The sequence below is a fragment of the Elaeis guineensis genome, chromosome 13 (assembly GCF_000442705.2).
Source record: "Elaeis guineensis isolate ETL-2024a chromosome 13, EG11, whole genome shotgun sequence".
In the NCBI taxonomy this organism is placed as follows: domain Eukaryota; kingdom Viridiplantae; phylum Streptophyta; class Magnoliopsida; order Arecales; family Arecaceae; genus Elaeis; species Elaeis guineensis.
This window is the reverse complement of record NC_026005.2, coordinates 7021485-7047877: the sequence shown is the minus strand read 5'-3', so window position 1 is coordinate 7047877 and position 26393 is coordinate 7021485. Positions and strand designations below refer to the sequence as shown.

At 44.8% G+C, this 26393-nt stretch overlaps 2 protein-coding genes across 7 annotated transcripts; both read right to left on the bottom strand.

Moving 5' to 3' along the window:
- Positions 1–22: 22 nt before the first annotated feature.
- Positions 23–22955, bottom strand: LOC105056841 (protein SCO1 homolog 2, mitochondrial). Of its 6 annotated transcripts, none has more exons than XM_010939173.4 (9): positions 7671–8145; positions 4107–4151; positions 3746–3875; positions 3485–3560; positions 1990–2196; positions 849–938; positions 620–752; positions 375–527; positions 23–257 (listed from the first exon to the last, which is right to left on the bottom strand). In XM_010939173.4, exons 1-8 carry the CDS (start codon positions 7745–7747, stop codon positions 419–421), a joined length of 867 nt encoding a protein of 288 aa, XP_010937475.1. In that variant the 5' UTR covers positions 7748–8145; the 3' UTR covers positions 23–257; positions 375–418. The 6 variants fall into 6 exon arrangements, with proteins under 6 accessions (XP_010937475.1, XP_073103672.1, XP_073103673.1 ...); XM_073247571.1 differs by lacking the exon at positions 4107–4151 and adding an exon at positions 6708–6803 and having other exon boundaries at positions 7671–8142; XM_073247572.1 differs by lacking the exons at positions 4107–4151; positions 7671–8145 and adding an exon at positions 22818–22955 and having other exon boundaries at positions 3746–3877.
- On the bottom strand, positions 22607–24857 carry LOC105056842 (succinate dehydrogenase [ubiquinone] iron-sulfur subunit 3, mitochondrial). Its single transcript, XM_010939178.2, has 4 exons — positions 24694–24857; positions 23825–24063; positions 23098–23307; positions 22607–22991 (listed from the first exon to the last, which is right to left on the bottom strand). The coding sequence occupies exons 1-4, from the start codon at positions 24817–24819 to the stop codon at positions 22832–22834; spliced, it is 735 nt and encodes a 244-aa protein (XP_010937480.2). The 5' UTR covers positions 24820–24857; the 3' UTR covers positions 22607–22831.
- Between the last annotated feature and the right edge of the window lie 1536 nt (positions 24858–26393).

The window sequence follows — 26393 nt, the reverse complement described above, 5'->3', positions numbered from 1 at the left end:
CAAAACACAACATCATCGAAGATAGACAAATGGATTCTGCATAGCTTCCTAACTTGAATTAGAAATTTGCACTAATTGTTGTGTGAAAGACAAAATTTCCATAAAATTACAAAGCCATTTCACCTGTAATTTTATTCAGAAGAAAAGTTGCTAGCTGTTTTTTTTTTCCCGAACAATATTGTTAACCGCAGAATTGATAAGAATTTTTCTTGAGCTCTATCTTTCAATCTATGCCTTCAATTTTTCTTGAGAATCATCTGAAACACAACAAACACATAACCCTCTATAATAGCATAGAAAAACCAAGAACAATACAGTGTCAAAATACCAAAAAGCAAGTACATGCTCCTAATGACATCAAAAGAGAAATTCACCTTAAAAAAAAAATCACAGGAAGAAATGGTACATAGAAGGTTGGTCATTTTGATGCCTTCTTCACCTCCATCATTATCGCATTAGACAACTGCAAAGCATCATATTCCACTCCAAAACATCTCAAAATTTCCATGTTTGGATCTAACAGGTACCTGCCAATATACACATTAAGTTATAACAGTTAAGCATCGGTTTTGGCATCAGTTATTTTTCAATCAAATTTCTGCAATACAGAGCACAGTACATGTTATGTGAACATTCCACAAGATAATCTTGGCCTTCTTCATCAACTTTTTTGAAGTAAACACGGTACTCCTGTGCCATCTGTCTTACAGCCGCAATAGGGCCTGTTAACCCTATTATTCTTGAATCAAATTCTGCACCCACAAAGTGACAAGAACTTCAAAATCTTCTGTATGGTGACATAAAAGAATCAATCAGTTGAAGAAAATATTAAGACCAGAACAACTGACCTCCAAGGTATGCCTTAAGTTGAGCAGGGGAATCACGCTGAGGGTCAATGGTGACAAAAACAGGAGTGATCTTGAAGTTGTGTTCAGACTCTGAAGGTGCAGTCAGGTAACAGATTGAATTAACCATCAGCTATGTTGCAAGAGAAAATATCCAGAAAATGAAAGGAGATAACACAAGAAGGCACGGCTCAATGAATGCCAATCATGCAAAACCAGAAACACCCCTTATTGGTTCTAAATTTATAAGGCATTTATCATCCCTCCACAAGCAATAAAAACTGTCTTTAAGGATTAATAAGACATCTAAAATAAAAATTGCATGTCCATTTTTGTATTAAATGTGATGCTGATATTATGGCATTTAGGATTTCTCAATAAGACAGAAAAATGTGTTGATCCATTTGAAGCAAAATCCAGCATATAAAGTTTTTGCTCCAACTAGCACTGCAAGCAGGCTCAAATGGATCCAGTATCAGCACACACCAAATCCAATCCATATTTGAATCAAGTCAAATAATTGAATCAAGCCTAATTCATTTCCATTGGGTTAAATCAGATCGAATTTATTATCATTTTGTCAATCCATCTGGTTTTTAAGGTCAAATAGGGTCAAAAATAATTCAAGTGCAAATCATTATAAACCTGTATCAATTGATTGCCAATAAAATAGTGATAAGCAACATTTAGATTGTCAACAGCCTACACTTCATACTGTTTGATCAGTAATCCAATATAAATTGAAATTTACATAACAAATAATGGCTATTACATTAACTTTATTTACTAAGAAAAATTAATTTCTTACATTTAGGGGTCGGGGGGTGGTGTTATGTTCTAAAGTATATAGTGTACTATTGCTGGTTAAGTTCACATTGGTTCATATACAGATTACGGGCTTAGTGATTCAAATCCAGTCCATATTCCAAATGGGTTGTAATTTTCCATCCAAGCCTAAAAAGCTTCAGTTCAGAGGGACAGATTGTTGTTGAATCTGTTTCACAATGGAAGCAGGTCAATCCAATCCGCTTGCAGCCCCAATTCCAAAAAAGGCTAATACACAATCCATCATACAGATGATCTTCTCATGTTTTCAAGTCCCAAGAGTTTTTAAGACAGCTGAGAATGGCAGAAGATGCTCCACCTAATATCTGGATGACTTCAGCCATCTTTTTGACTTCTTCTGGTCCAACATCAGGGGAAGAAGTGTACCCAAAGTACATCAGTGTCCAATTACCCCGAAGGTTTGACTCAGTTACCAAATTCTTTTCCATGTCAAACAGCTTAAATGGGCCTCCAATTGCAGGTCTGTTGACTTTACTCCCATCAGAGTTTGTTTGTTGATGTGATCCTGTAAAATATATATGAAAGGGTATCAGATGACAGGTGAAAGATCACCAAGAAAAAAGAGAAGTTTCTTCAGACTAGCGAGGTACATATGTATTTAGAAAAAGAATTTGGAGTAGTGCACATAAGAATTACAAAGAGGATGAAAAAATAATACATAGATAGAGATGATAAGAGGAATTCTACAACAAAATTACTAGATAGAAATGTATGAACATCACTAACACACCTGATTTGCCAAACTTGTTATAGCCAGTTTATAAATTGTGCAATCACAAAATCAGATGAATATGGTTACCATCCCAAAATGTGACAGGAAGCATGTTTATTATAAAATGCCTGATAACAAAAGCTTGGCACAGAAGATCGATAAGTGTTTGGCAAATTTGATAATCATCTTCCAGACAGAGACAGCACCGAAAAATATATATTTTCTTTGGTATGAAGATTCTAGAGATCAAAGTGTATTTCTAACTAAAGCCGCCACCAACCTATTATTCAATTCGTAGGCATTAAAAGATGGTAAAGCTAATAGTTGTAGATTGTAGTTCTTCCATAGTTGGCAAGACTACATACTTATTTCACTTAATGAGATCTAAACAAACTATTTCAATGAGACAATTCTCAAAAAGACCAATGCATATGCTCCTTGTACAATGCAGCCTGAGATCAAGGGATGAGATCATGGTCACAAGGGATCATATTAAACAACGATCATGATGCCATGCCCCCACAATCACCATCATTAACAATAAACAAATAAGCAAATAAAGAAATAAATAGCAGTATGGGCAAGCCAAGACAATCTAATCCATCCTAATAAGGCTAAAAACATGATGGACTGTCAGATTGGGGAGAGTTTGAAGCATTTAAAGTTTGCATTTAGTTTCGACATCTTTGCATATTTGCAATACAAATTGGGCTTTGATTTTCAGGGCATTTTAATGGTTGTTTTGGAGATTGATCTGGAAAAACATTTGAATCTAAGTCTCCTATTTATAGTTTAAGGGTTTCCTTTTTCCTTTTTTCTCCTATGAAGCCCTGTTTTTTTTTTTTTTTTTCCTTTTTTTTTGGGTTGGGGGGGGGTGTGGTGGGGCTACCTCCCATAGTCACCATGAAAATTCATGGTATGATAATATAAAGTATTCATAGTATGTATATGTGTCTGGGATTATTTTATATTTGTAAGCGTATAAAAGAGACCGGATTGATCAAATTATGAAATTTGACAATGTAAACTGCACAAAATACTTTTAGCACACCACAACCAAGCTGTAGATTCTAAGAAACACCTTTTGGGATTGCTCGCTTCTCATCATTGTAGTGTATAAGTAGGCCTGCTCCAGCAATCGCTAGCACAGCTGTGGGCTGCAAGAAATCCAATATTTGTTCAACCACGAGAAATATTCCAAGACTTTGACTGTAAAGTTTATAATATATGTCTTCTTAATATGAGTTCAGAGGGCATGAAAAGATGGACTTTTCCAAACTACTAATGCATCAAATTATCACATATGTAAATGGGAAAGTTTTGTACTCTCAAGTCAGCATACAATAACATAATTTCCCCATGATCGGGAATGCAACTCATTATCTTCTGGAAGCTTTCTTGGTAGCTTATGATCCCTGTAGTCTGTTCCTTTTATATAGCCCCGGGACTGGAAGCTCTGAAAAGGATAAACCCTACAATGACAGAATCATCATTAGTATCTGCACATTGACATGCATATAGACAGAGATTTGCTCTAAGTCCTGCTTGTCTAAATAAAAGACCATAAATACTTGGGAAATTCTTCATGAAGGCTGGCATACATCTCCTATGAAAATGATATTTGTAATATGACTTTTAGAAAGCATATCTGCTGAAAACATATATTCAAAAAAATTAGTAATATTGATTAAAGAGTGACTTACCTCATCAAAAGTAGAAAAGCTTCCAAGTTCTCTAAATATAGTTCCCTGTACAACATAGTGGTTTTCACATTTACTATAAAAGAAGAAAATAGAGTATGCATTGTCATCCAGCATTTGTACTGAGGATGTCAGATGCACAGAAAGATTCTACTCTTTCTACATTAGAAGCCCATGCTCTGGACAAGATCTGCTGGGTTTTGAGGAAAATATTTTTCACTCTATTTGGTTGCAAGCATGTCAGCCTACTTGGATTAAGGCTGGTTTAGTTTCCATACCAAATTGGAATATTCCAGAAAACCTTGACACCAAGGACAAAGAATTTGGGAGCCTCTGAGGCCAAACAGCATCTGGACAACAAAGCCTTTTGTATCATATATAGATATATTGCATCTTCTAGATCTACTTTCATATCAACACTGTTTTTCATTCAAGAAAGGTCCAGACTCTAGACATGTATATTTTCACTATGACCATCATCTATCACACTTGCAAACAGATATTAGGAATTTATCTAGAAACAAGCTGGTAACCAAGACTTCAACATGCTTATACAAGAGACCAAATTCCTATCCACCATTGCTGGACCTCCAACAATTATCACATTATCTCATTTCAACAACTTTGGATGCATTACCTGCTAATCATATGAAATTTTTATGTCTTCATGATTTGTTTAGCCTACTTGCACTCAAAGCCAAAGAAAGAATGATTGCCTAAGCCAGCTATAAGAGCTCAAGAAGGTCATGAATAACTATCTCTTCTTTTAACCGCCATTTTTCAAGTTCTCATCCTCACCAGTCTCATAATCATACAAATGGAAAGTTGGAAAAATTAATTATGGACCTCTACTTAACCCACCCCCCCCCCCTAAAAAAAAAAAAAACCAACAACAGAAAAAAAGAAAAGAAAAGAAAAAAAACTCTCATTTTTGTTAAAGATTTTTTGATTTCTTTAGCATATATGTTAAACCTGGAGAAGCGTAAAATGAAGGACAATAGAAAATAGCTTCAAAGTTGTCTTGGTTCCATAAAAAGATGATGGTCACAGTATGGACATGGTACTTGGTCAAGAATAGATTGGTAGTTGGTCAGCTGAAACCACTGCTCCTGTTTTTATGACTATAACAAACCCCCACATGAACCCCACACCAACTGTCAATCTAAGAAGCTCTTATTGGTAAACACCTCAATGCATCAACTCTTCCACATTGAAATTCCTTTCTTCAATAGTTTAAGGTTTAGTTGGAAGCAAAATAGCTAGGAAATGGTCTTCTCCTCAAATAATCAAACAAGAAAGCAAAGCAAAGGGAAAGAAGTCACTTTACTTATTTCTTTCAGAAAAAGAAATTTTTCCAAGAATTGCTTACCCCTATGTTAAATTAAGAGTGAAAAAAAAAAAACAAAGAAACAATCACCAGGAAGGTGTTCTCTAATAATTAGTGTTCAGCATGGTCAAAACCAGCAGTTTATTTCCAAATTATACTTTAATTTAACATTTATGCATCCTTAGATCCTTGATATTTGTAAAAGTAGCAATCACATGCTTGACAACCACAAAACCAAAAAAAATCTTGCTTCAATTAGAATAAGAATGTGGATGCACATCCTCACACCATGAACTATCTGGGTAGTTAGGAATGCCAAAAAAAAAGGGACGAAAAAACATACAAGCTATCACAGTGTTCCATGGATACAGAAAGAAGAGTGAATTTTGAAGCATATTTAAGTATTTACTTGACAAGTGCAAAAATACAGATCATGAGGAGACATGGGATTTTTTTTTATTTGATACATTAAATAATTTACTGTTACAGTAGAAAATGTTAAAGGTAATATCTATTAATCAGTTTTATCTTATATATTCTTGACAAATGTTCATTTGATATTAGTACTACCTTAATTAGTAATTGACTAGTTCATATAACCATGACAACATTGCACTTGGTTTTCATATATAAATAGTGGTCACAATCATTCATGAGTATGTTTGAAAGAGATATGATGATAGTAAATCTGTGATGATTCATATGCTTTTAAAATTTCATCACTAATATAGATCATGATTTTTAAGTGATTGTTTAATATGCTTTTGTTTTTTAACAACTTAAGGGCATTAGCATCAAGAATGTTAACGGAAGGCAGAGAAAAACAAAAAAAAAAAAGAGCAAAAAAGTAAGAAGCTAATCTTGTATGCCACAGAGGTGTAGTATTATTATCAACATACATGTTTCCCACTGTAACTCCAAAACCTAGGTTTACAGAAGTCTGCGACATTTCAACAAGCTTTTAGATGACTCTAGTAGTATATTAGCTCAAAGAACAACTATAAGCCACTTTGATTAACATGAAATTCATGTGAGGGTCATGCCAGACTCAGCATTGGAAGAATCCAACTCTGCACCCATCCCTCTATACCAAATTATGGAAAATATCTAAAGTGACTAATGCATATATCTAAGTGGCAGGTACATGTCAACACAGATTTTTGAAGATGACATAAATGGCCACATGACTATGTCGTGATAAAATTCAAAGGAAAACAAGAGCACATCATAAAAAACCAAGCATAAATGTTAAAGAATGAAATAGGATGGGCAGTTACCTATTTTCTTTTGACAGATAGTCCATATGGTTTCACCGGCTTCTCAATAGCCAGGTCATATTCATAGTCTAAAAGACTCCCAAATTTCCTAGCAACCTTTCATGCAAAAACAGTGGAAATTATATCTTTAATTTCTTTTAGTTCCCGTGAATAACTTATAAGAAATTTTCATTTATTAGCAAATTTTAATTTCTATTATCCTATATTTTGCAGAATTCAATTAGACAGCTATGGGATCTGGAGAAGAACCAATGGAAATATAGACGACTAAGGCAGTAAGGCCTTCTTGTATTGAAAATATCCATGTAGGTCTTTACTTTTATTTTCGTTGTTGTAATTTATTTTCTTTGATCTGCTGCATTTGGTTCAACTTCCTTACATTTTACTGTATCGTGAGTTCCCTTATTAATAACTTTCACAATGTTGGCAATTTTCCTCCACCTAGTACCTCCTTTCCATCTTCTCAATTGCAAACATATTTAAATGTCAAGCCCTTTTTAGAGACAAAGGATAAAAAAAAAAAAAAGAAGTATCGGCAAAGTGTTTCTCATTCTGAACTGACCTGAGATTTCTTTAAATTTAAAATGTCCAAAATCCTTCCAACCATTTCTGTATAATCTCCCACCTCTTAGAGAGCCACCAAGAGCACATCCCCTCTTTAAGTTCTGATAACAATGTGGTTTCCCTGAACATTGTTTCCCACTGAATTTCTATACATTATTTAAATCCAGCATCGATCGTCAAAAATAGCTTCATACTGTTACACCTTTAAACCATTCAAATTGTTCCTCAGCCAGCGCAAATTTATTTAAGAAGAACTAAAATTTAAACCATCTCCATGCGATGCACAGAGTTCTAAAACTAAGAACAGGAGGAATTAACACAAACACATAGTCTGCAATGCTTTTTCTTGAAAAAAAAAGTTATAAGATTGCAAGAAAAGCCAAAAGAAATCACCATTACCTAGTCGATGGAGTAGTCCGACTAAAGACCCTCGATCCGTTTCGAAGGGAAACTACGAGAAAGCGAGACCTTAGCATGATTTTGGAGTGAAAGGGAAGCAAAAGAGAAGGGTGTGGATATTTGGCGAATGAGCATCAGGATCTCCGTAGGAAAAAGATTTCCATTTTTGCCTTCGAAGGGAGGACAGTTTTGGAGTACAAAACCAGCCAGGTGAGGGTAGGAGGGAAGGGAATTGGGATTTTGAGAAGAAACTCGCGCTTGAGCGGTTCCCAAAATACGGCTCAGTGTTTCGTGAAGAGAAACCGTGCGCGCATCTTCGTATTTTATTAATTTCCGGTACCAGGATGGTGGGCCGAGCTTGCAACTTGCTGTGCAAGCAGGCCCATCTGAAGTTTGACTCAAGCAAAGTTATTTCTGCATCGCCCGTCATGCAGAAAATCTGATATAGAGCACACCGTTGGATCCGATTAGACTACATAATCATTATTTTTTTAATATATATTTAATATTTATTTGATATTCATAATTTTATTTTTTTATTTTAAATTTTAAATGATAAAAATACTTTTTTCTTTTCAAAAAACTTATGACATCCGGTGCGGATATTATGACAATTTTTCAATGATAAAATGTTCTTCTTTTTTTATGACATCCTGTGAAAAAATTATGATATTCTATGTAAAAAATTATAATTTTAATATAAAATATTATAATATCAACATGGGATGCTATAATTTTTTCAAAAGGAAAGAAGTATTTTTATCATTTAAAATTTCAAACGAAAAAGTAGAACTACAGACATTAAATATGCATTGAAAAATGATAGCTATATGGTCCAATAGAGTGAAGTAGTGCACTCCACATTAGATTTTCTAAGTGGTACACCAAGAATTTCTCTTGACTCAAAGGACAAATTTCTTATTAGCCATATTTTACTATTTGTAGGCAGGGGTGCAAATGCTTGAATCAATATTTTACTAATTGTTACTCTGCTCAAGTCAAACTTAAATAACTCAAACAACTTTTCAGGTCAAATTTGAGTTAAAAAATATTCAACTAAAAAGCTTGTAAGCCTACTTAAATACATATATTTTTAATAATATTATATTTTTATTTGTAATATATATAATTAATTTAATATTTAAAGTAGAATAATTGATATTATTTTAAAAATATGATATATTTACTATTCATTTTCTTTGTATTATATTTTGATCATATTTTTTAATTATAATTATGATTTGAATTCGAGCTTCAATTTGAATATGACTTGATTGATATTCAAGTCCAGTTGAGTAGATCTCAAATGATTTTTTTTTGATTGAGTTAAATTTGAGCTTAAATATTAAGATTTAACTTATATCGAATCAACTTTGGAGTTCGAGTGTTTGAAATCGAGTCAAGCTTGAGTATTTAGTTATTTTGGCTTGACTCAACTTGATTTCGTGGGGCATAATTTATAATTCTAATTAGGATTTTTTTTTAAAGAAAGAAAAGTAAGTTGCAAATTTGTTATTGTTTGGTAATTAGTACAAATTTATTGAAACAGAAAAGAATTACAAAGGGGAGAGGGTAACAAAAGGAAAAATATATCAACGATTTATCTACCTTATGCAATTTTGATTGCATAAAATATATAAGTGACTAGAGGGTATAAGGTTAGAATTTCTCACTTCCTATTCTGAATTACCTTGGTTTGATAAGATTCTCGTGTTTCTCTATTTGCAGCAAGTCCAATAACACAAAAGCACGTCAATGTCTTTAGCAATACCAGGGACTCGTTTGGTTGACGGAAAGTGGAGAGGAGAGAGGCATTTTCTGAGAAGTAAAAAGAAGACTTCTTATTTGGTTGAAGTTTTAAAAGAAGAGAAAATGAAAAAAAAAATTCATGAAAAGTCACTTCCCACATTTCATGCGAAGTGAAAACCTATGGAAGAGATAGGTTTTATCACTTCCAATAGGATGGAAAGTAGTGATACTTTTTTCTTTTCTAAAATATCCTTTTGAGATCATCGGTCAAGATTTTTCAAAATATCAATGGATGGTTAGGATGAAATATTAAATAGTGATATAGTATTATATTAGTATTATCTTAATATTTATATGAATATAATATTAATATCAATATCAATATTATATTTTAATATTATTTTAATATTTACAGTAATATAATATTTTTATTAATATTAATATAATATTTATATTAATATATTAATTTTTTATTAATATAATATTATATTTATATCTATATTAATAAATTTATTATATTAAATATTAATATTATATTAATATATATTAATATTATATTAATATAATAAATTATTATGATCTTTTGTTATATTATAATATATTTATATTATATTTATATTAATATAAATATAATATTAATATTTATATAAAGTTTAGGAGCAAAAGTATATGGTTTTATATTTATTAGGGATATAATAGGTATTTTACATAAATTTTTTTTAAAAAAATAAATGCTCAACTAAACATAAGCTACTCTGCAATAAGTCATTTTTTTATGGTCAAGCAAACATACAAAATTCTATTCCTAGGAAATAACTTCTTAGGAAGAAAATTTTTTTCCGCGAACTAAATGAGTCCTAGAAGATCTATAAGTTAGCTAGGGAGGGGAAATTTTTCTTATTTAACCACACAAATATCGTTACAAATATTAATACTGAGTTAGCACATATATTAGAACTTTATAAAATAATTAAACTTGTATAAAGAAGAGCCATCAATATTATCCGTGATCTCTAGAATCAGTTTGCCTACAACCATACAATGTATTTCTTGCTATCCTCAAGCATCTTGATTTTTCAATCTCAATTTCGAATATTTTTAACGAAAAGATTCTCACAAATTCTTGAGATCGAGACCGTAGGAGATCTCTTTTTATAACATGGCTCATTTATCAAAGATAAATCTAAATCAGTCACAAAGGCTGAGATGGTTATATAAATTTAATTATATCATAATAACTATCAAATATATTTTTATCACTTGATCGGATATTTATATTTAGAGTCTATATCAAATTAAAATACGTTAAATAAATTCCCATATGTGTTAGTGTAGATCAAATCTGGATGAACTTAATCGGATAAATTCCAATGCTATATTATAAATAGATTATGAAATGCATGACAAACTAATTATGGTTATTGCCAAAAGGGAAGAGAAATGATTTCATTGAGTCAGTCATGTGTATATGGTAGTACATTAGCTAATCTCGAGCATTTTGCTTACATCATCGATGGAGGCTCTGTAAGCATTGCTTGAAATGTTATAGGAGTCAGAGATTACAGCTTGTTATCAATAAAATTTGGAATATAGACAAATTTTACTATTTTGGATCTATTGCCAAAGCTACAAACTTTTTGCTAGAGAAATCTTTATAAGTGACTATTATCTCTGTCACTGGATGTTTAGATCTAGAGTAAAAGCTTTGTCATGCAACATATGCCTCCCTTCATATATATATATATATATATATATATAAGATTTCAATAAATGCATGTATGTGGACTTTATTCCAAACAAACTTGCCATTGGCATCATAGTCATCTATCCGATGCTCTTTTTTTATAAACAAGGCACATGCATGCATATGAACCTGCCATAGGCCGTAACAAAATTTTACGTTATTGTCAGACCTATTGTTCAGTTGAATAAATGAAAGGCCACCGTCAACGGCCCCCTTTTTATTGGGCTGACATGCATATGGTAACATGGATATCCATGGAAACCACCAATTATGACCACTTTGTTATATTTGCATAATTTTTATTTCAGCTTATATATATATTCAAGGATTAGGTTAGTCTTTATAAATATCTAGAGAATCATTACAATAGACCAGCCTGAATCTCATAAGAAGAAAAAAAAACTGATCAATTTTTTTTCTCCTTGTGCATGCGATGTGTTGGTGCAAAAATCCGCTTGCGCCGGAGAAGCTGGAGTCGGGGAAGCCGCGGTCGCCGTCGGGACCTGCAAGGGAAGTCTAAACCGGAGGTGGGGTTGCTCCGGCAAGACCCTCCGACGCTCAAGTCAGTTCTCTGCCTCAACAAGAATGGAGTGCTCGAACGGAGAATTTAGCAGAGTTTTTAGATAGGAAAAAGAAGCTTAGAGAATAACGTATCTGAGTCCCCCTTTTATAGACGGAGGAGGCAAATGGATTGATGGCGACGTTTGTAACCGCCTGGTAGTGGGCCGCCCATGGTCAGGGGAATTGATTGCGAAAGATAGTGGAGCGGACACGTGGCCATTACCTCGACCCGCCACGTAGAATCTGTTATGAGGGGTGGAGCAGCGTCCGTTGTCAGCAGACAGGAGAATCGTATGGTATCCATCGCAGGAGGTGGAGCAGGTTCGTGGCCGCCACTGTGGCCCGCCAGGGGATAGTGGAACTGTGCGGAGTCCGCCACAGGAAGTGGAGCAGGGCGGCTATGGTTACCGCGGCCTGTCAGGGAATGATGGTACCGCGCGGAGTCCGCCACAGGAAGTGGAGCAGGATCGTGGCCGTTTTGAGGGCCTGTCAGGGGGCGTGGATATGTCGATTGAAGCTCGGCAACGACCGGAGCCCGGTTCTTGTAGGAGTCCAGGCAGAGTCTGCTTGCGGCTGTGGTCGTTGGCGTCAGAGATGAGGCTCGGCTCCCTTAAGGCTCGGCTCCTCCAGCAGTTGGTACCGAGAGCGGAGCCCGGTTCCCGTAGGAGTCCGGGAGGAGCCGTTCTGATGTTGGCGGCGGAGTCCGGCTCCCGTAGGAGTCCGGGCGGAGCTACGCTGATGTCGTCGGTGGAGCCCGGCTCCCGTGGGAATCCGGGCGGAGCTGCGCTGATGCCGGCGCTGGAGGCGGAGCCCGGCTCCCGTAGGAGTCCGGGCGGAGCCGTTCTGATGTTGACGGCGGAGCCCGGCTCCCGTAGGAGTCCGGGCGGAGCTGCGCTGATGCCGGCGCTGGAGGCGGAGCCCGGCTCCCGTAGGAGTCCGGGCGGAGCCGTTCTGATGTTGGCGGCGGAGCCCGGCTCCCGTAGGAGTCCGGGCGGAGCTGCGCTGATGCCGGCGCTGGAGGCGGAGCCTGGCTCCCGTAGGAGTCCGGGCGGAGCTGCGCTGATTTCGATGCTGGAGGCGGAGCCCGGCTCCCGTAGGAGTCCGGGCGGAGCTGTGCTGATGTCGGAGGCGGAGCCCAGCTCCCGCAGGAGTCCGGGTGGAGCTACGTTGCAATTGATGTCGAAGGCGGAGCCCGGCTCCCGTAGGAGTCCGGGCGGAGCTGTGCTGCAACCAAAGTTAGAGGTGAAGTCCGGCTCCCGTAGGAGTCCGGTCGGAGCTTACCCGCAGTTCATGTCGGAGGCGGAGCCCGGCTCCCATAGGAGTCCGGGCGGGGCTGTGCTGCAATTGATGTCGAGGGCGGAGCCCGGCTCCCGTAGGAGTCCGGGCGGAGCTGTACTGCAACCAAAGTTAGAGGTGAAGTCCGGCTCCCGTAGGAGTCCGGTCAGAGCTTACCCGTAGTTCATGTCGGAGGTGGAGCCCGGCTCCTGTAGGAGTCCGGGCGGGGCTGTGCTGCAATTGATGTCGAGGGCGGAGCCCGGCTCCCGTAGGAGTCCGGGCGGAGCTGTGTTGCAGTTGACGGTGGAGCCCGGCTCCCATAGGAGCCCGGGCGGAACTGCACTTGCTGTCGGCGATGGAGCCCGGCTCCCGTGGGAGCCCAGGCGGAACTGCACTTGCTGTCGGCGATGGAGCCCGGCTCCCGTAGGAGCCCGGGCGGAACTGCACTTGCTGTCGATTCCGTTGAGAGTTTCGGCTGTGGGTATTTTATACCCAACACCAGTCCCCCTACATCCGAGTTTGAATTTCAAACGAAGGAAGTACACAGAGGTACAGCCAGAACCGTCCCTTCGAATCCCGCGCCCTGCCGCTCCCAGATATTTCGGCATTAAATGAGCGCGTGCCGGAGTCTTTTCGAATTGGGGCGGTACAAGGGGACGCTTCGAAGACCCCGCAGGTACGCTGGCCTAGGTACGGCGCAATTATGACCCTGCCAACCGCCAGCCGCCTTTAGCCGTCTGCCATGGGGAGTGGGACACGCGTCGAATGCGGGCTGGCCTGGGGGGATTCGAGATCATTATGGCGCCGGATCCCAGGGTCTATTTAAACCCGTCCTCCCCCCTTCAGGCGTCCCACTCCGTTTCTGATTTCTTACTGGCGTCTGTCATCTCCCCGAGAGTCTGCTCTAGCGAACGCCCTCCCGAGCCGTAGGCGCCTTCCGTTTCTCGCCCCCAGGCCCCCAGAGCAAGATAGGTTAGTGCCAACCTTCTTCTCCTTGCCGCCTAGGGGCTTCTCCTCTTTTCATTTCTTTCGTGTCTTCCTCTGAGTTGACCTTCGGCGTCTCCTTTCCTTCTCGGTTTGCCTTTTCTAGGGCCCTTTAGGTTCTCCCCCCAAAAAAATGTCTTCCGACTCTTCTGCCCCCGTAAGTTCTGGGAGTTCTTCTGCTTCGAACCCCCAGGCCCCCGTTTCTGCGGACGAACCCGCGTTTGGGGCAGGGCCTCGTCCGATTTTCGCACCGGGTGTCATTCCATGTTCGTCGACTCCGGACGAACTCCTCCTGATAAGGGCTCGGTACGGGGTTCCTTCGGAGTACGACCTGGAGCTTCCTGGCCCCTCTGACCGGGCCAACGCTCCTCCTCCTGGTCGCTTTTGCTTGTACCAGGAGGCATTCCGTGTCGGACTCCGGCTTCCGCTTCCTGTTTTTGTTGCCGCCTTCTTTCGTTTCTTAGACATTTCTCTCGCCTCTGTCGCCCCGAATTCCTTTAGGTTTTTGATAGGGTTTCTCTCTCTCTGCCATATAGCCGAGGTCCAGCCGTCCCTCTCCCTGTTCAGACATTTCTACACCTTCAAACGCTATCTTTCAGCGAAGGACTGGTGGTACTTCTCCCCCCAGTTCGGTAAGAAGGGGTTGCTGAAGGGCGCCCCTTCTTCGATTCACAACTGGAAGGGGAAATTTCTCTTTGTCTACTGCCCGACCCTGGAACTAGGTCTGCCCTCTTGGGGGTCTCTGAGGGATTCCGTCCGCCAGGCTCCCAGCCTAGGAGAGGACGACCTCCAGGCTGCCCAGAAGCTTCTGAGTTATCCCGCTCCTTCCCTTCCTAACCTTCTGAGGGAGCAGCTTCTTTTCAACATCGGCCTGAGCCCTCAGGATCCAGCAAGTATTTATCTTTCCTTTTCTTGCCTTCCTCTTCTCTCTTTTTCTTTTTTTCTTGCTCTTCTTTTCTTCTTTTTCTTTTTTTTCTTGCTCTTCTTTTCTTCTTTTTTTTTTTTTTTTTTTTTTTTTAGCAATGGACGCCGAAGCCACGTGGATGCTTGCCAAGGCTATGAGAGCCCAGAAAAGGAAGGACGCGATGACCTCTGGTTCGGCGAAGAGGGCCAGGGTGGAGGAGACGAGCCTGGCCGCACCCGTCCAGGCGACCCCGGCCATCGACATTCCTTCGGATGCCGAGCCAGCGGCCGCCCGGGCTCCCTCAAGGAGCCCGCCGATTGGGGTCCCCATTCCGGAGGTCTGCCCCACGGAGGCGCTCGCCGCGGGGAGGAGGAGGAAATCGGTGGCCCGCAAGGCGAGCAGCCACCGAGCTGCTGTAGACGAGTCCGTCTGCTCCGAGGGGGAATCGGAGAACCCCTTCAACGACAAGGCTCTGATCCGGCGGCTGCATTCTGTCCGATGTCGTGGAGAGGATCGACCGTGCCGATCTCGAGCAGCGGGCCTGGGACACTTTGGGGTCCTTTCTTGAGGTAAGCGGATTTTTATTTGCACAGTTGCTCGATCTTTGTTGTAATTCTCTATCTGTCCTTGCAGATCGGGCACCAGCTCTTCGCCTATGTCGAGGCATCGGGCCGCATGAGAAGGGACCTTCTTCGGGCGGAGGAGCGCTGCCAAGACGAGGTTGCTCGTCTTCAAGCGAAGACGGCCGAGGTGGCCGCCCTCCGGGAGGCCCTGGAGAGAGAGAGACAAGATCGGGAAGAGGAAAGACGAGCCCGGGAGGAGGAGAGGCGAAGCTTGGAGGAGTCGGCAAGGAAGGCGGAGGCCGAGGTCGCCCATCTGGCCGAGCAAACTCCGGTTCTGGTCTCGGAGGCCAGGACCCTTGCGGTGGAGGAGTTCAAGGCCTCCGCGGAGATGAGGGAGCTGAACGTCCAGTTCGGCCTGGAGGCGTTTACCAAGGGGTTCGAGCTCTGCCGAGAGAGGGTGGCCAGTAGATACCCCGACCTTGATCTCGACTTTTTGGAGGAGTCTGACGACGAGGCCGCCCCTTCGTCCGCCGCTACCGCAGTCGCACCCCCCGCGCCGAGCTCTCCACCCCCTGCCCCCGAGGTCTGAGACCTCCGATCTTGTATCTTTCTTTTGTCGCCATATTTCCTTTCCGCTTATCTTCAAAATTAATCAATAAAGTCGAACTTCTTATTGCGGATGGCCTTTCCTTCCCCCTGCTCCTTCTTTTCTGCCTTTCTTCTTGTAATGAGTTGGTCTTTGACGTTTGCTTCTTCCGATGGCAGTGTCCCGTCGAAGCACTCCCCTTGCCCCTGGGGGTCCCGCTGAAGTCAACTATCCAACGGCTGAAAAAGGAGGTCCTCCACCTGACGAAGAAGTTGAAGAAGTCGGAGGGCGAGCTCCGCCAGGCGAAGAAATGCTATTCCGAGGCCGCCGCTGAGGCCGCCCACTTCAGGAGTCTCCAAGTGAAGGCAATCATGGACTACAGCCGGAGGAAGGCGAACTTCACAAAGGAGCTCGAGGAATGCACGAAGAGCGCCAGCGACCAAACTTGGGCTCAAGAAGCCAGGATCAGCGCCCTTAAGGTGGAGCTGTCAGCTGCGAAGAGGAGGATCGGCCAGCTGGAAGGAAACTCATCCCGGCTCACAGCGTAGGATGAGCAGAAATGGTCGCAGAAGGTCTCCGACCTCCAGAAGCAGCTTCAAGATGCTGAGATGAGCCATGATGTGCAGCGGGCCAGCTGGCGCCGGCAGGTAGAAGAGTATAAAGGGAGATTCCGTCAAACGGCGGACGAGGTCGTTCGTCTCCAGAGGCAGCTGGTTACTAGGGCGCAGCTTACTAACGCCCAAGATACCGAAGAGCTCCACGCCTTGAGAGGCACCGTCGAGGGGATTTCTGTCTCCCTTGGGGAGAAGACAGCCGAGCTGCAACAAGTAAAAATCCAACTGGGGCTTGAGCGGAAGGCCGTCGCGGACGCAGAGGCGGAGTCCGAAGTTTTGCGGAAGTGGCGTCGAGAAGCGGAGGCTGAGAGCCGGCGACTTCGTCAGGCACTCCAGGATATGCTGCAAAAGAAGGAAAAACTAGAGGAAACGGTGGAGAGCCTGAGGCAGTCCTGGTTGGGGGATGGAGGTGATCACCCTAGGTTAGAGGGAGCAGGACCTCCTTAGAGTTCTTTTGTAGTCACCCCCTTTTTGTAGCTGTCCCCCTCTTTTTTTTCTTGTCGTTTTGTCCCTCTTTCTCTGGCCGTCCTGGCCCTGTAGTACATACATCGAAAATGAGGAAAAAGCACTTTGTGTTACCTTGTCCGCGCGTAGCACCAATATTGTCGTTCGTTGACCCTTTCCCGTCGTTTGGCTTGTTTGGCTTAAAGGTCGTCGTGGGAAGGGGTTCTTCCCTTCCATCCGATCTCGTTATGTGGCCAAGCCTCGCCACCATTTTTAACCCTTGCTGGCGAAGTAGCGGATGGAGCCCGGCTTTCTTAGGAGCCCGGGCAAAGTCTTTCTTGGCGGCGGAGCCCGGCTGGCGGCGGAACCCAGCTCCCGTAGGAGTCCGGGCGAAGCTTCCCTGGCGGCGGAGCCCGGCTCCCTTAGGAGTCCGGGCGAAGCTTCCCTGGCGGCGGAGCCCGGCTCCCTTAGGAGTCCGGGTGGAGCTTACCTTTGTGGCGGAACCCGGCTCCCGTGGGAGTCCGGGTGAAGCTTTTCTGACGGCGGAACCCGGCTCCCGTAGGAGTCCGGGTGAAGCTTACCTTGGTGGCGGAACCCGGCTCCCGTGGGAGTCCGGGTGAAGCTTTCCTTGGCGGCGGAACCCGGCTCCCGTGGGAGTCCGGGTGAAGCTTTCCTTGGTGGCGGAACCCGGCTCCCGTGGGAGTCCGGGTGAAGCTTCCCTTGGCGGCGAAACCCGGCTCCCGTAGGAGTCCGGGTGAAGCTTTCCTTGGCGGCGGAACCCGGCTCCCGTAGGAGTCCGGGCGAAGTTTCTCTGGCGGCAGAATCCGGCTTCCGTAGGAGTCCGGGTGAAGCTTTCCTTGGCGGTGGAACCCGGCTCCCGTAGGAGTCCGGTTTTCCATTTTGCTTGAGCCGGCGCGAGGTTCTCGTTATCAGCCTGGACTGTGGGGGCGCGTTAGGGCGCTGTAAGGCCTCTCCCTCCTCCGGTCTAAAAGAACCGGGCCTTCAACTTTGCTCATGTCAGGACGAGGTTCTCCTCCTGTTCCTGACATGGCTGTGGGGGCACATTAGGGCGTTGCAAGGCCTCTCCCCCCATCCGGTCTAAAAGAACCGGGCCTTTGATTTTGCTCAAGTTAGGGCGAGGTTTTCCTCCTGTCCCTAACAGGGCTGTGGGGGCACATTAGGGCGTTGTAAGGCCTCTCCCCCCATCCGGTCTAAAAGAACCGGGCCTTTGACTTTGCTCATGTTAGGGCGAGGTTTTCCTCCTGTCCCTAACAAGGCTGTGGGGGCACATTAGGGCGTTGTGAGGCCTCTCCCCCCATCCGGTCTAAAAGAACCGGACCTTTGACTTTGCTCATGTTAGGGCGAGGTTTTCCTCCTGTCCCTAACAAGGCTGTGGGGGCACATTAGGGCGTTGTGAGGCCTCTCCCCCCATCCGGTCTAAAAGAACCAGGCCTTTGACCTTGCTCATGCCGGGATGAGGTTCTCCTCCTGTTCCTGACATGGCCGTGTTTTTGGAGGAATCGTATCCGGTCATAATACATCCACGCTAAGTGGGAGGAGCATGTTAGCTAAAAAGAAAGGTAGATTCAAAGCGAAATAGTAAGCGATACATTTACAGTATTCCCGCTCCTTCTTGAGGCCCTCCGGCGATGGAGTCGATGGTCCCGATAGGAGGCCAGTCCTCGGGCTGCTCCTCCCTTTTCTGCAGTTCGGGCGGTGGGAGGGCTCTTGGCCGGTCTCCTCTACCCTCAGGCCTGCGGCGGATGAATCTGTCGAGGTGACCTCGCCGGATGAGCTCTTCGATCTCGTCCTGGAGCTGGATGCATTCTTCGATGTCGTGGCCGTGGTCGCGGTGGTAGAGGCAGAACTTGTTGGGGTTGCGCTTCTCGGGATGCGTGCGCATCCTCTCCGGCCTAGGGAGCAACTCCCTGACCTCCATCAGTACCTGGGCCTTCGAGGCGTTGAGGGGGGCGTAGTTGCGGAACTTCCCTGGCAGGGAACCCCGTCGAAACCTGTTGTCCGGGCTTCTCTGCCTGCGCGCCCTGGGGGGAGTATGGGCGCGCTTATGTCCAGGAGGGGATCGGGAGCGAGGCCGGGCTTCCTTTAGCCTCTTCTCAACTGCGGGCTTACCAGAATCTCCCGCCTGACGCTCCCTCGCAGTCTCTTCATCCTTCATTTTGAAGGCCTCTTCCGCTCGGGCGTATCCTTCAGCCCGAGCCAGCAGATCAGCAAAATCTCTGGGGTACTTCTTCTCCAGGGAGTACAAGAGATCATTCTTCTGAAGGACACCTTTCAGGGCGGCCATGGCAACCGACTGGTCCAAGTTCCGGACCTCCAACGCCGCGATGTTGAAGCGGTTGACGTAGGCCCGTATGGACTCCCCCTCCCTCTGCTTGATGTTGATGAGGGACTCCGAACCTTTCCGGGACGCCGGCTGCTGACAAAATGGGCCACGAATTGGTGGCTCATTTGATCGAAGGAAAATATGGTACCCGGCTTCAGAGTCGAGTACCAGTTCCTCGCTGCTCCCTTCAAGGTAGACGGGAAAGCCCGGCACAAGATGGCGTCGGGAGCGCCGTGAAGCAGCATCATCGTTCGGAAGGCTTCCAGATGATCCACCGGGTCCGACGTCCCGTCGTAGCTTTCAAACTGGGGGAGCTTGAAATTCGGCGGGATCGGTTCCTGCATAATCATTTGGGAGAAAGGAGGGTCAGTGCAAATATCCTCACCATAAGCGGGAGGCGCGTGGCGGAGTTCTTCGATCCGCCGGTTCATCTCCTGGAGCCTCCGGTCCAGGAAATCCTCTCGACTTCGCGTCTCGAGGGTCCTTTGGCAGAATGGGGGCAGGGATCTTCCAGGGGTGGAGTCGTGGTCCGACTGAGGGCTCTCTACCCTCGGATTCGCCTTCCCAGGAAGGACGGGGCGGCTGGCCCAGGTGGCCCGCCCCACCGTCGGGTTCTGGCATTCCGGCGATGCCCCCTCCGAATGCGCCGACGCCTGCGGTGGCTGCTGCTGCATTGCCTGTACGGCCTCGACGAGGCCCTTGACCTGCTGCGCCAGCAAATCAAACTGCTCCGCGCCGACCGCCGTCGCCGGAGGGGGAGGAGGAGCTGGCTGAGAAACGGGAGGGGAGGCCGGAGCCTGAGATCTGGCCGCGGAGGTCGTGGATCGCCGGGTGGACGCCCTGCGCGGAGGCATCGGGTGTCGATCTCGCGGGGGAGGATTAAGGGCGGATGACGGGGAGACGGTCGGAGGCAGCTCCATTGAACACTCCTTCAAGAACAAGGGTACTGCGAAGACACAGGCCCTTCCTCTAGCGCCAATCCTGTTGGTGCAAAAATCCGCTTGCGCCGGAGAAGCTGGAGTCGGAGAAGCCGCGGTCGCCGCCGGGACCTGCAAGGGAAGTCTAAACCGGAGGTGGGGTTGCTCCGGCAAGACCCTCCGACGCTCAAGTCAGTTCTCTGCCTCAACAAGAATGGAGTGCTCGAACGGAGAATTTAGCAGAGTTTTTAGATAGGGAAAAGGAGCTTAGAGAATAACGTATCTGGGTCCCCCTTTTATAGGCGGAGGAGGCAAATGGATTGATGGCGACGTTTGTAACCGCCTGGTAGTGGGCCGCCCATGGTCAGGGGAATTGATTGCGAAAGATAGTGGAGCGGACACGTGGCCATTACCTCGACCCGCCACGTAGAATCTGTTATGAGGGGTGGAGCAACGTCCATTGTCAGCGGACAGGAGAATCGTATGGTATCCGTCGCAGGAGGTGGAGCAGGTTCGTGGCCGCCACTGTGGCCCGCCAGGGGATAGTGGAACTGTGCGGAGTCCGCCACAGGAAGTGGAGCAGGGCGGCTATGGTTACCGCGGCCTGTCAGGGAATGATGGTACCGCGCGGAGTCCGCCACAGGAAGTGGAGCAGGGTCGTAGCCGTTTTGAGGGCCTGTCAGGGGGCGTGGATATGTCGATTGAAGCTCGGCAACGGCCGGAGCCCGGTTCTTGTAGGAGTCCAGGCGGAGTCTGCTTGCGGCTGTGGTCGTTGGCGTCAGAGATGAGGCTCGGCTCCTCCAGCAGTTGGTACCGAGAGCGGAGCCCGGTTCCCGTAGGAGTCCGAGCGGAGCCGTTCTGATGTTGACGGCGGAGTCCGGCTCCCGTAGGAGTCCGGGCGGAGCTACGCTGATGTCGTCGGTGGAGCCCGGCTCCCGTGGGAATCCGGGCGGAGCTGCGCTGATGCCGGCGCTGGAGGCGGAGCCCGGCTCCCGTAGGAGTTCGGGCGGAGCCGTTCTGATGTTGGCGGCGGAGCCCGGCTCCCGTAGGAGTCCGGGCGGAGCTGCGCTGATGCCGGCGCTGGAGGCGGAGCCCGGCTCCCGTAGGAGTCCGGGCGGAGCTGCGCTGATTTCGATGCTGGAGGCGGAGCCCGGCTCCCGTAGGAGTCCGGGCGGAGCTGTGCTGATGTCGGAGGCGGAGCCCGGCTCCCGCAGGAGTCCGGGCGGAGCTGCGTTGCAATTGATGTCGAAGGCGGAGCCCGACTCCCGTAGGAGTCCGGGCGGAGCTGTGCTGCAACCAAAGTTAGAGGTGAAGTCCGGCTCCCGTAGGAGTCCGGTCGAAGCTTACCCGCAGTTCATGTCGGAGGCGGAGCCCGGCTCCCGTAGGAGTCCGGGCGGGGCTGTGCTGCAATTGATGTCGAGGGCGGAGCCCGGCTCCCGTAGGAGTCCGGGCGGAGCTGTGCTGCAACCAAAGTTAGAGGTGAAGTCCGGCTCCCGTAGGAGTCCGGTCGGAGCTTACCCGCAGTTCATGTCGGAGGCGGAGCCCGGCTCCCGTAGGAGTCCGGCTCCCGTAGGAGTCCGGGCGGGGCTGTGCTGCAATTGATGTCGAGGGCTGAGCCCGGCTCCCATAGGAGTCCGGGCGGAGCTGTGTTGCAGTTGACGGTGGAGCCCGGCTCCCGTAGGAGCCCGGGCAGAACTGCACTTGCTGTCGGCGATGGAGCCCGGCTCCCGTGGGAGCCCGGGCGGAACTGCACTTGCTGTCGGCGATGGAGCCTGGCTCCCGTAGGAGCCCGGGCGGAACTGCACTTGTTGTCGATTCCGTTGAGGGTTTCGGCTGTGGGTATTTTATACCCAACACGATGTAAATAAGTCCACTGCAATAATTTTCTAGATATATATAAAAACAGGTTGGACTAAACCTCATTTAGATGGTTGTATGGGCTAAAACTTGCAATTTTTATGAGATTTTGAGCTCTGTCATTCAAATAGGCCCTCATTTTAATAACTGAACTGCCTCAGCCCAGATTTTATGCCATGGACCTCATGAAAGTGCCCTTCCACCCTGCGAGCACTAGCAGAGCTGATGATGGGTCAGGCCTGAGCACAGAATATCATATTGTAAACAAATCTAGCCCAAAGGCTGATTAAAGATGAGAATATTTAGGCCCGAGGCCTGGCCTATGATCAACTCTATTTGTAACCTCAAAGAGACCAAGATAGTTTCAACCACAAAGAACCTATACTCTCACATAGAACACACTTAAAAACTTTGGATCAAGTCTAGTATATCTTGTAACATAACTCAGTTCCAGTTATGACAATAATACAAGCATTTTGTTTGTGCGCACAGGCATGATTACATGCGTCGTGACCCTCATATACATCGCTTATAGAACTAATCACCAACACGACAAGCATACAACTTATTAGTAACCATTCACAAAGTGAAGATGAGAAGCATCTGCGCATAGGAAAAACTAATGTAGTTGATGACTAGTCCTCATAGCAGCTATTGCCCTTGCTGGGTCTAGGCTCTTTGGGCAGGTAGCTGTGCAACTCCTTATAGTCCTGCACCTGTACAGCTTCTTCTCATCTTCCGTCAATGCTTGCAGCCTCTCTTGAGTGAAATCATCACGGCTTCAAAGATGCATACATAGAGGAACAATTTTTTTTTTTTTAGCAATCATCAAAACTTTTCTTCATTTAGCACAAGTAATTATATTAGTAAAGTTCGATATTTTACCTATCGGAGATCCATCGATATGCATGGAGTAAAGCAGCTGGGCCTAAGAACTCTTCTGAGTTCCACCAATAGGCAGGGCAGGCAGTACTGCAGCAGGCACAGAGAATGCACTCATACAGCCCATCTAGCTTCTTCCTATCACCTGGAGATTGGAGAAATTCTCGCCCATTCTCTGGCTTCTTCTTGGTCTTGAGCCATGGCTCAATTAACCTATATAGATCATGCCAACATCCATGGACTAGGCTTAAACGACATCAGTTACTAAAGATAACTAGAAAGTAGTAAACTTGACCTGCGAATCATCTAACAGCTCCTTAAGAGATCAAGGAGACTATATGCCAAAATATGCTGTACCATACCAAACCGGATGATATGTATCATACCATACCGATTTGGTATGGTATATCAAAATGGGGCATGCCAACATTCGGCATACCGAACCAACCCCTACGCTAGGGTATCGATATTGCATGGTACGTAGGTACAAGGTCCAGTATTAAGACAACATATCTTACTATATGCAATTGAATGATCTGACTATTTATAGCTCAATATGAAACTCAAATATGGTTAGCGTCCACCATTTTCATATTAATTCGTTATCACTGGAATTATGTGGCGAAAAAAATATTAGGTAATGGACTTTTTTCGGCAGTTATGCTTCTTTTTTTTTCTTAATTAAGACTACATACTGACTCTTAAGAAATGGAGGTATTAGTAGACATACTTGTATTGTTGGTAGAAAGTTGTGAGATCCACCACCAAGTCCTTGACGACAAACATATGAGGGAGAGGAGTTATCATAGTGGCCTTCGAAGGATCGGTGTCGATGGCCTTCAAACAAGCAACGGTGTTGATCCCATCTATGTTCATGGAGCAGGAGCCACAGATGCCTTCCCTGCATGACCTCCTATAGCTCAGGCTGGAATCTTGCTCTGCTTTGATCTTCTGAAGTAGATCCAAAACCTACAATGCAATCAAGTATGTATTTAAGACCTAAAATTAAGAACATCATAATTTATATTCATATAATTACTTGGATGCTCTTCATAATGTTATAGAAGAAAATATTCTCATGTCATAGCTCTTATTATTGGTTAATCCTTGTATTATAACAAAGTATATCGATTTCAAAAGCAACCTTAATCTGATTAAAACATGCGAGACTTTTATACAAGGAAGCCTATCATTGATGAATCCAAATTAGCGAGAAAGAAAGAATACAAATCATTTTAAAAATATCCTAGTATATTTAGACTTCAAAAACTTTCATAAGATGAGGAAGAGAGATACTCTTAAACGAAGAGACAAAAATAAAATATAATACATTAGAAAATATCAATTGTAAATTCACTTTATGTTTTTTTAATATTAAGAGGACAGAAAATATAAGACAAGAATTGCGTAATTTTTTGCATTTAAAGACAGATAGAGTAGTCTTCTTACGAAAGGAAAATTTTGACTCTTTGGTCAGGGAGAGTGAAGTTTACAAATTGAATATGAACAACTTGATTGACTTAGCTTCACCTAGTTTTGGAACTCATTTAAAATTAGAATTATGAGATACTCCAATTCCACCTAGAGAGAAGAGAGTACCATGGGGCCACAAGTGCTCAAGTCCACATAGTAGGATTGCAGGAAGGGCTTGTGGAGGGGCTTGTCGGGGTTCCACCGATATATCTTGAACTCCTTCACCTCCTTGGGTTTCTCAGACCTAGACATCTCCTTCTTTCCTTCTACCCTCCCTGGAAACCTTGCATAGTTCTTGTCACGCCCCCGACCCGAGATTTGTGAATCGAGGGTCGCGGCAACCGCCGCATACTCATGAAGAACTCTCTCCATAAGCATGCAAGGCATCTCATCACGATATCAATGCATCGCAGCGGAAATAAATTTAAATAATTATTATTCAACCTTAATTCAAGTAATTAAATCAAATGTCTTACATCCAATAAAATTTTTGCTAAAACAATAAAGACAATAGATCTAAGTTCAATGAAGTTAACAATGCTAAATCTCGCCTCTAAAAGCTCTGTCCCAATATTTCTTCCCACGTTCGAAATTAATTATCTGAATCTGAAAAATAGAAAGAAAGGTAATGAGCTAGACAGCCCAGTAAGTAACAAATATCTCAACCAGATATTTTCGATATTATATAATGCTGCAAATAAACATAAAAATATATTTCATGCTGATTTAATGCAAATCCAATATTTTCAAATATTCACATATAATAAATCCGATTCGATTCAAACTACTCGAAACTCAACAGCCTCGACTATGACCAACGTTTAACCCCCATTGGCGGGGTCCACATAATACCAGCGCACAACCCCCACTGGCAGGGTCCACAAGTACCAGCGCACAACCCCCACTGGCAGGGTCCAGAAATACCAGCGCACAACCCCCACTGGCAGGGTCCACAAACACCAGCGCACAACCCCCACTGGCAGGGTCCACTGAGTACCAACGTATAATCCCCATTGGCAGGGCCCACTGAAACATAGTTAGGCTGAGAGCATAAATCCGATATGTATCAAAACACTTTGTACCACAATATATATCATAATCTTTCACTAAATATGTGCATAAATCGATATACCATAACATTTCAAAAGTACTTTTCTTTCAAAACATAATTTCATAAATCATGCATAATTTCAGAGAATAATTATTTATTTTCAGAATAAATATGGAATATCTCGAGAAGATGATTCATTACTTACCTTTCACGGAACACTGAATGAACGGATCGACTAACTTCTAGGAGATTCTTCCGTGCCTCAGCCTCCGGAGACCTCGCCGGCGAGCAATTACGGCGAGAATTGAACGGTGTTCGCGGCTCTAATTCGAAGAAATCGGAGAGAAAGAGAGAGGGAGGAAGCCAATGATCGGTCTCAAGAGGGAGAGGATCTTCTTATAGAGGACCCTAGGACTCCGAGGGGTCCTAGGAGTCCTAATTTGCCCGGGAATCGCCGGAGAAGAAGACTCCTACCGGGAGTCTTCTTCCCGGTTGCTCTGTTTTTTTTCTATTTTTTTTTTTTTTTATTTTGGGCCTTGATCTGCTAGCTGGGCTGGGCTTGGTTGGGCTATCACAGTTCTCCACAATATCCTCGGCATGATCTCGGGCCTTTGGATGACCCTTCAATATGGGGTACTTGGCATCCTTCTGCTCCTTTCCTTTAATATAGCTTGTCACCTTGCCTATCCCATCACCAAACCAGCCCTTCAATGGCCCTGTTCTCTTCCACATCTCCCTCTCCTCTCTACCAAGGCTAAGGGTTTCACTATAACTG

Excerpts from the sequence above, each read along its gene's own strand:
- LOC105056841 (XM_010939173.4), bottom strand. The coding sequence starts at position 7,747 with ATGCTAAGGTCTCGCTTTCTCGTAGTTTCCCTTCGAAACGGATCGAGG. Across the intron at positions 3,561-3,745 it reads CATGGGGAAATTATGTTATT|CCCACAGCTGTGCTAGCGAT; the intron begins GTATGCTGACTT and ends GATTTCTTGCAG. Across the intron at positions 939-1,989 it reads TGAAGTCATCCAGATATTAG|AGTCTGAACACAACTTCAAG; the intron begins GTGGAGCATCTT and ends CTGCACCTTCAG.
- LOC105056842 (XM_010939178.2), bottom strand. The coding sequence starts at position 24,819 with ATGTCTAGGTCTGAGAAACCCAAGGAGGTGAAGGAGTTCAAGATATAT. Across the intron at positions 23,308-23,824 it reads ACTTTCTACCAACAATACAA|GTTAATTGAGCCATGGCTCA; the intron begins GTATGTCTACTA and ends TGATCTATATAG. Across the intron at positions 22,992-23,097 it reads TATCGATGGATCTCCGATAG|CCGTGATGATTTCACTCAAG; the intron begins GTAAAATATCGA and ends GCATCTTTGAAG.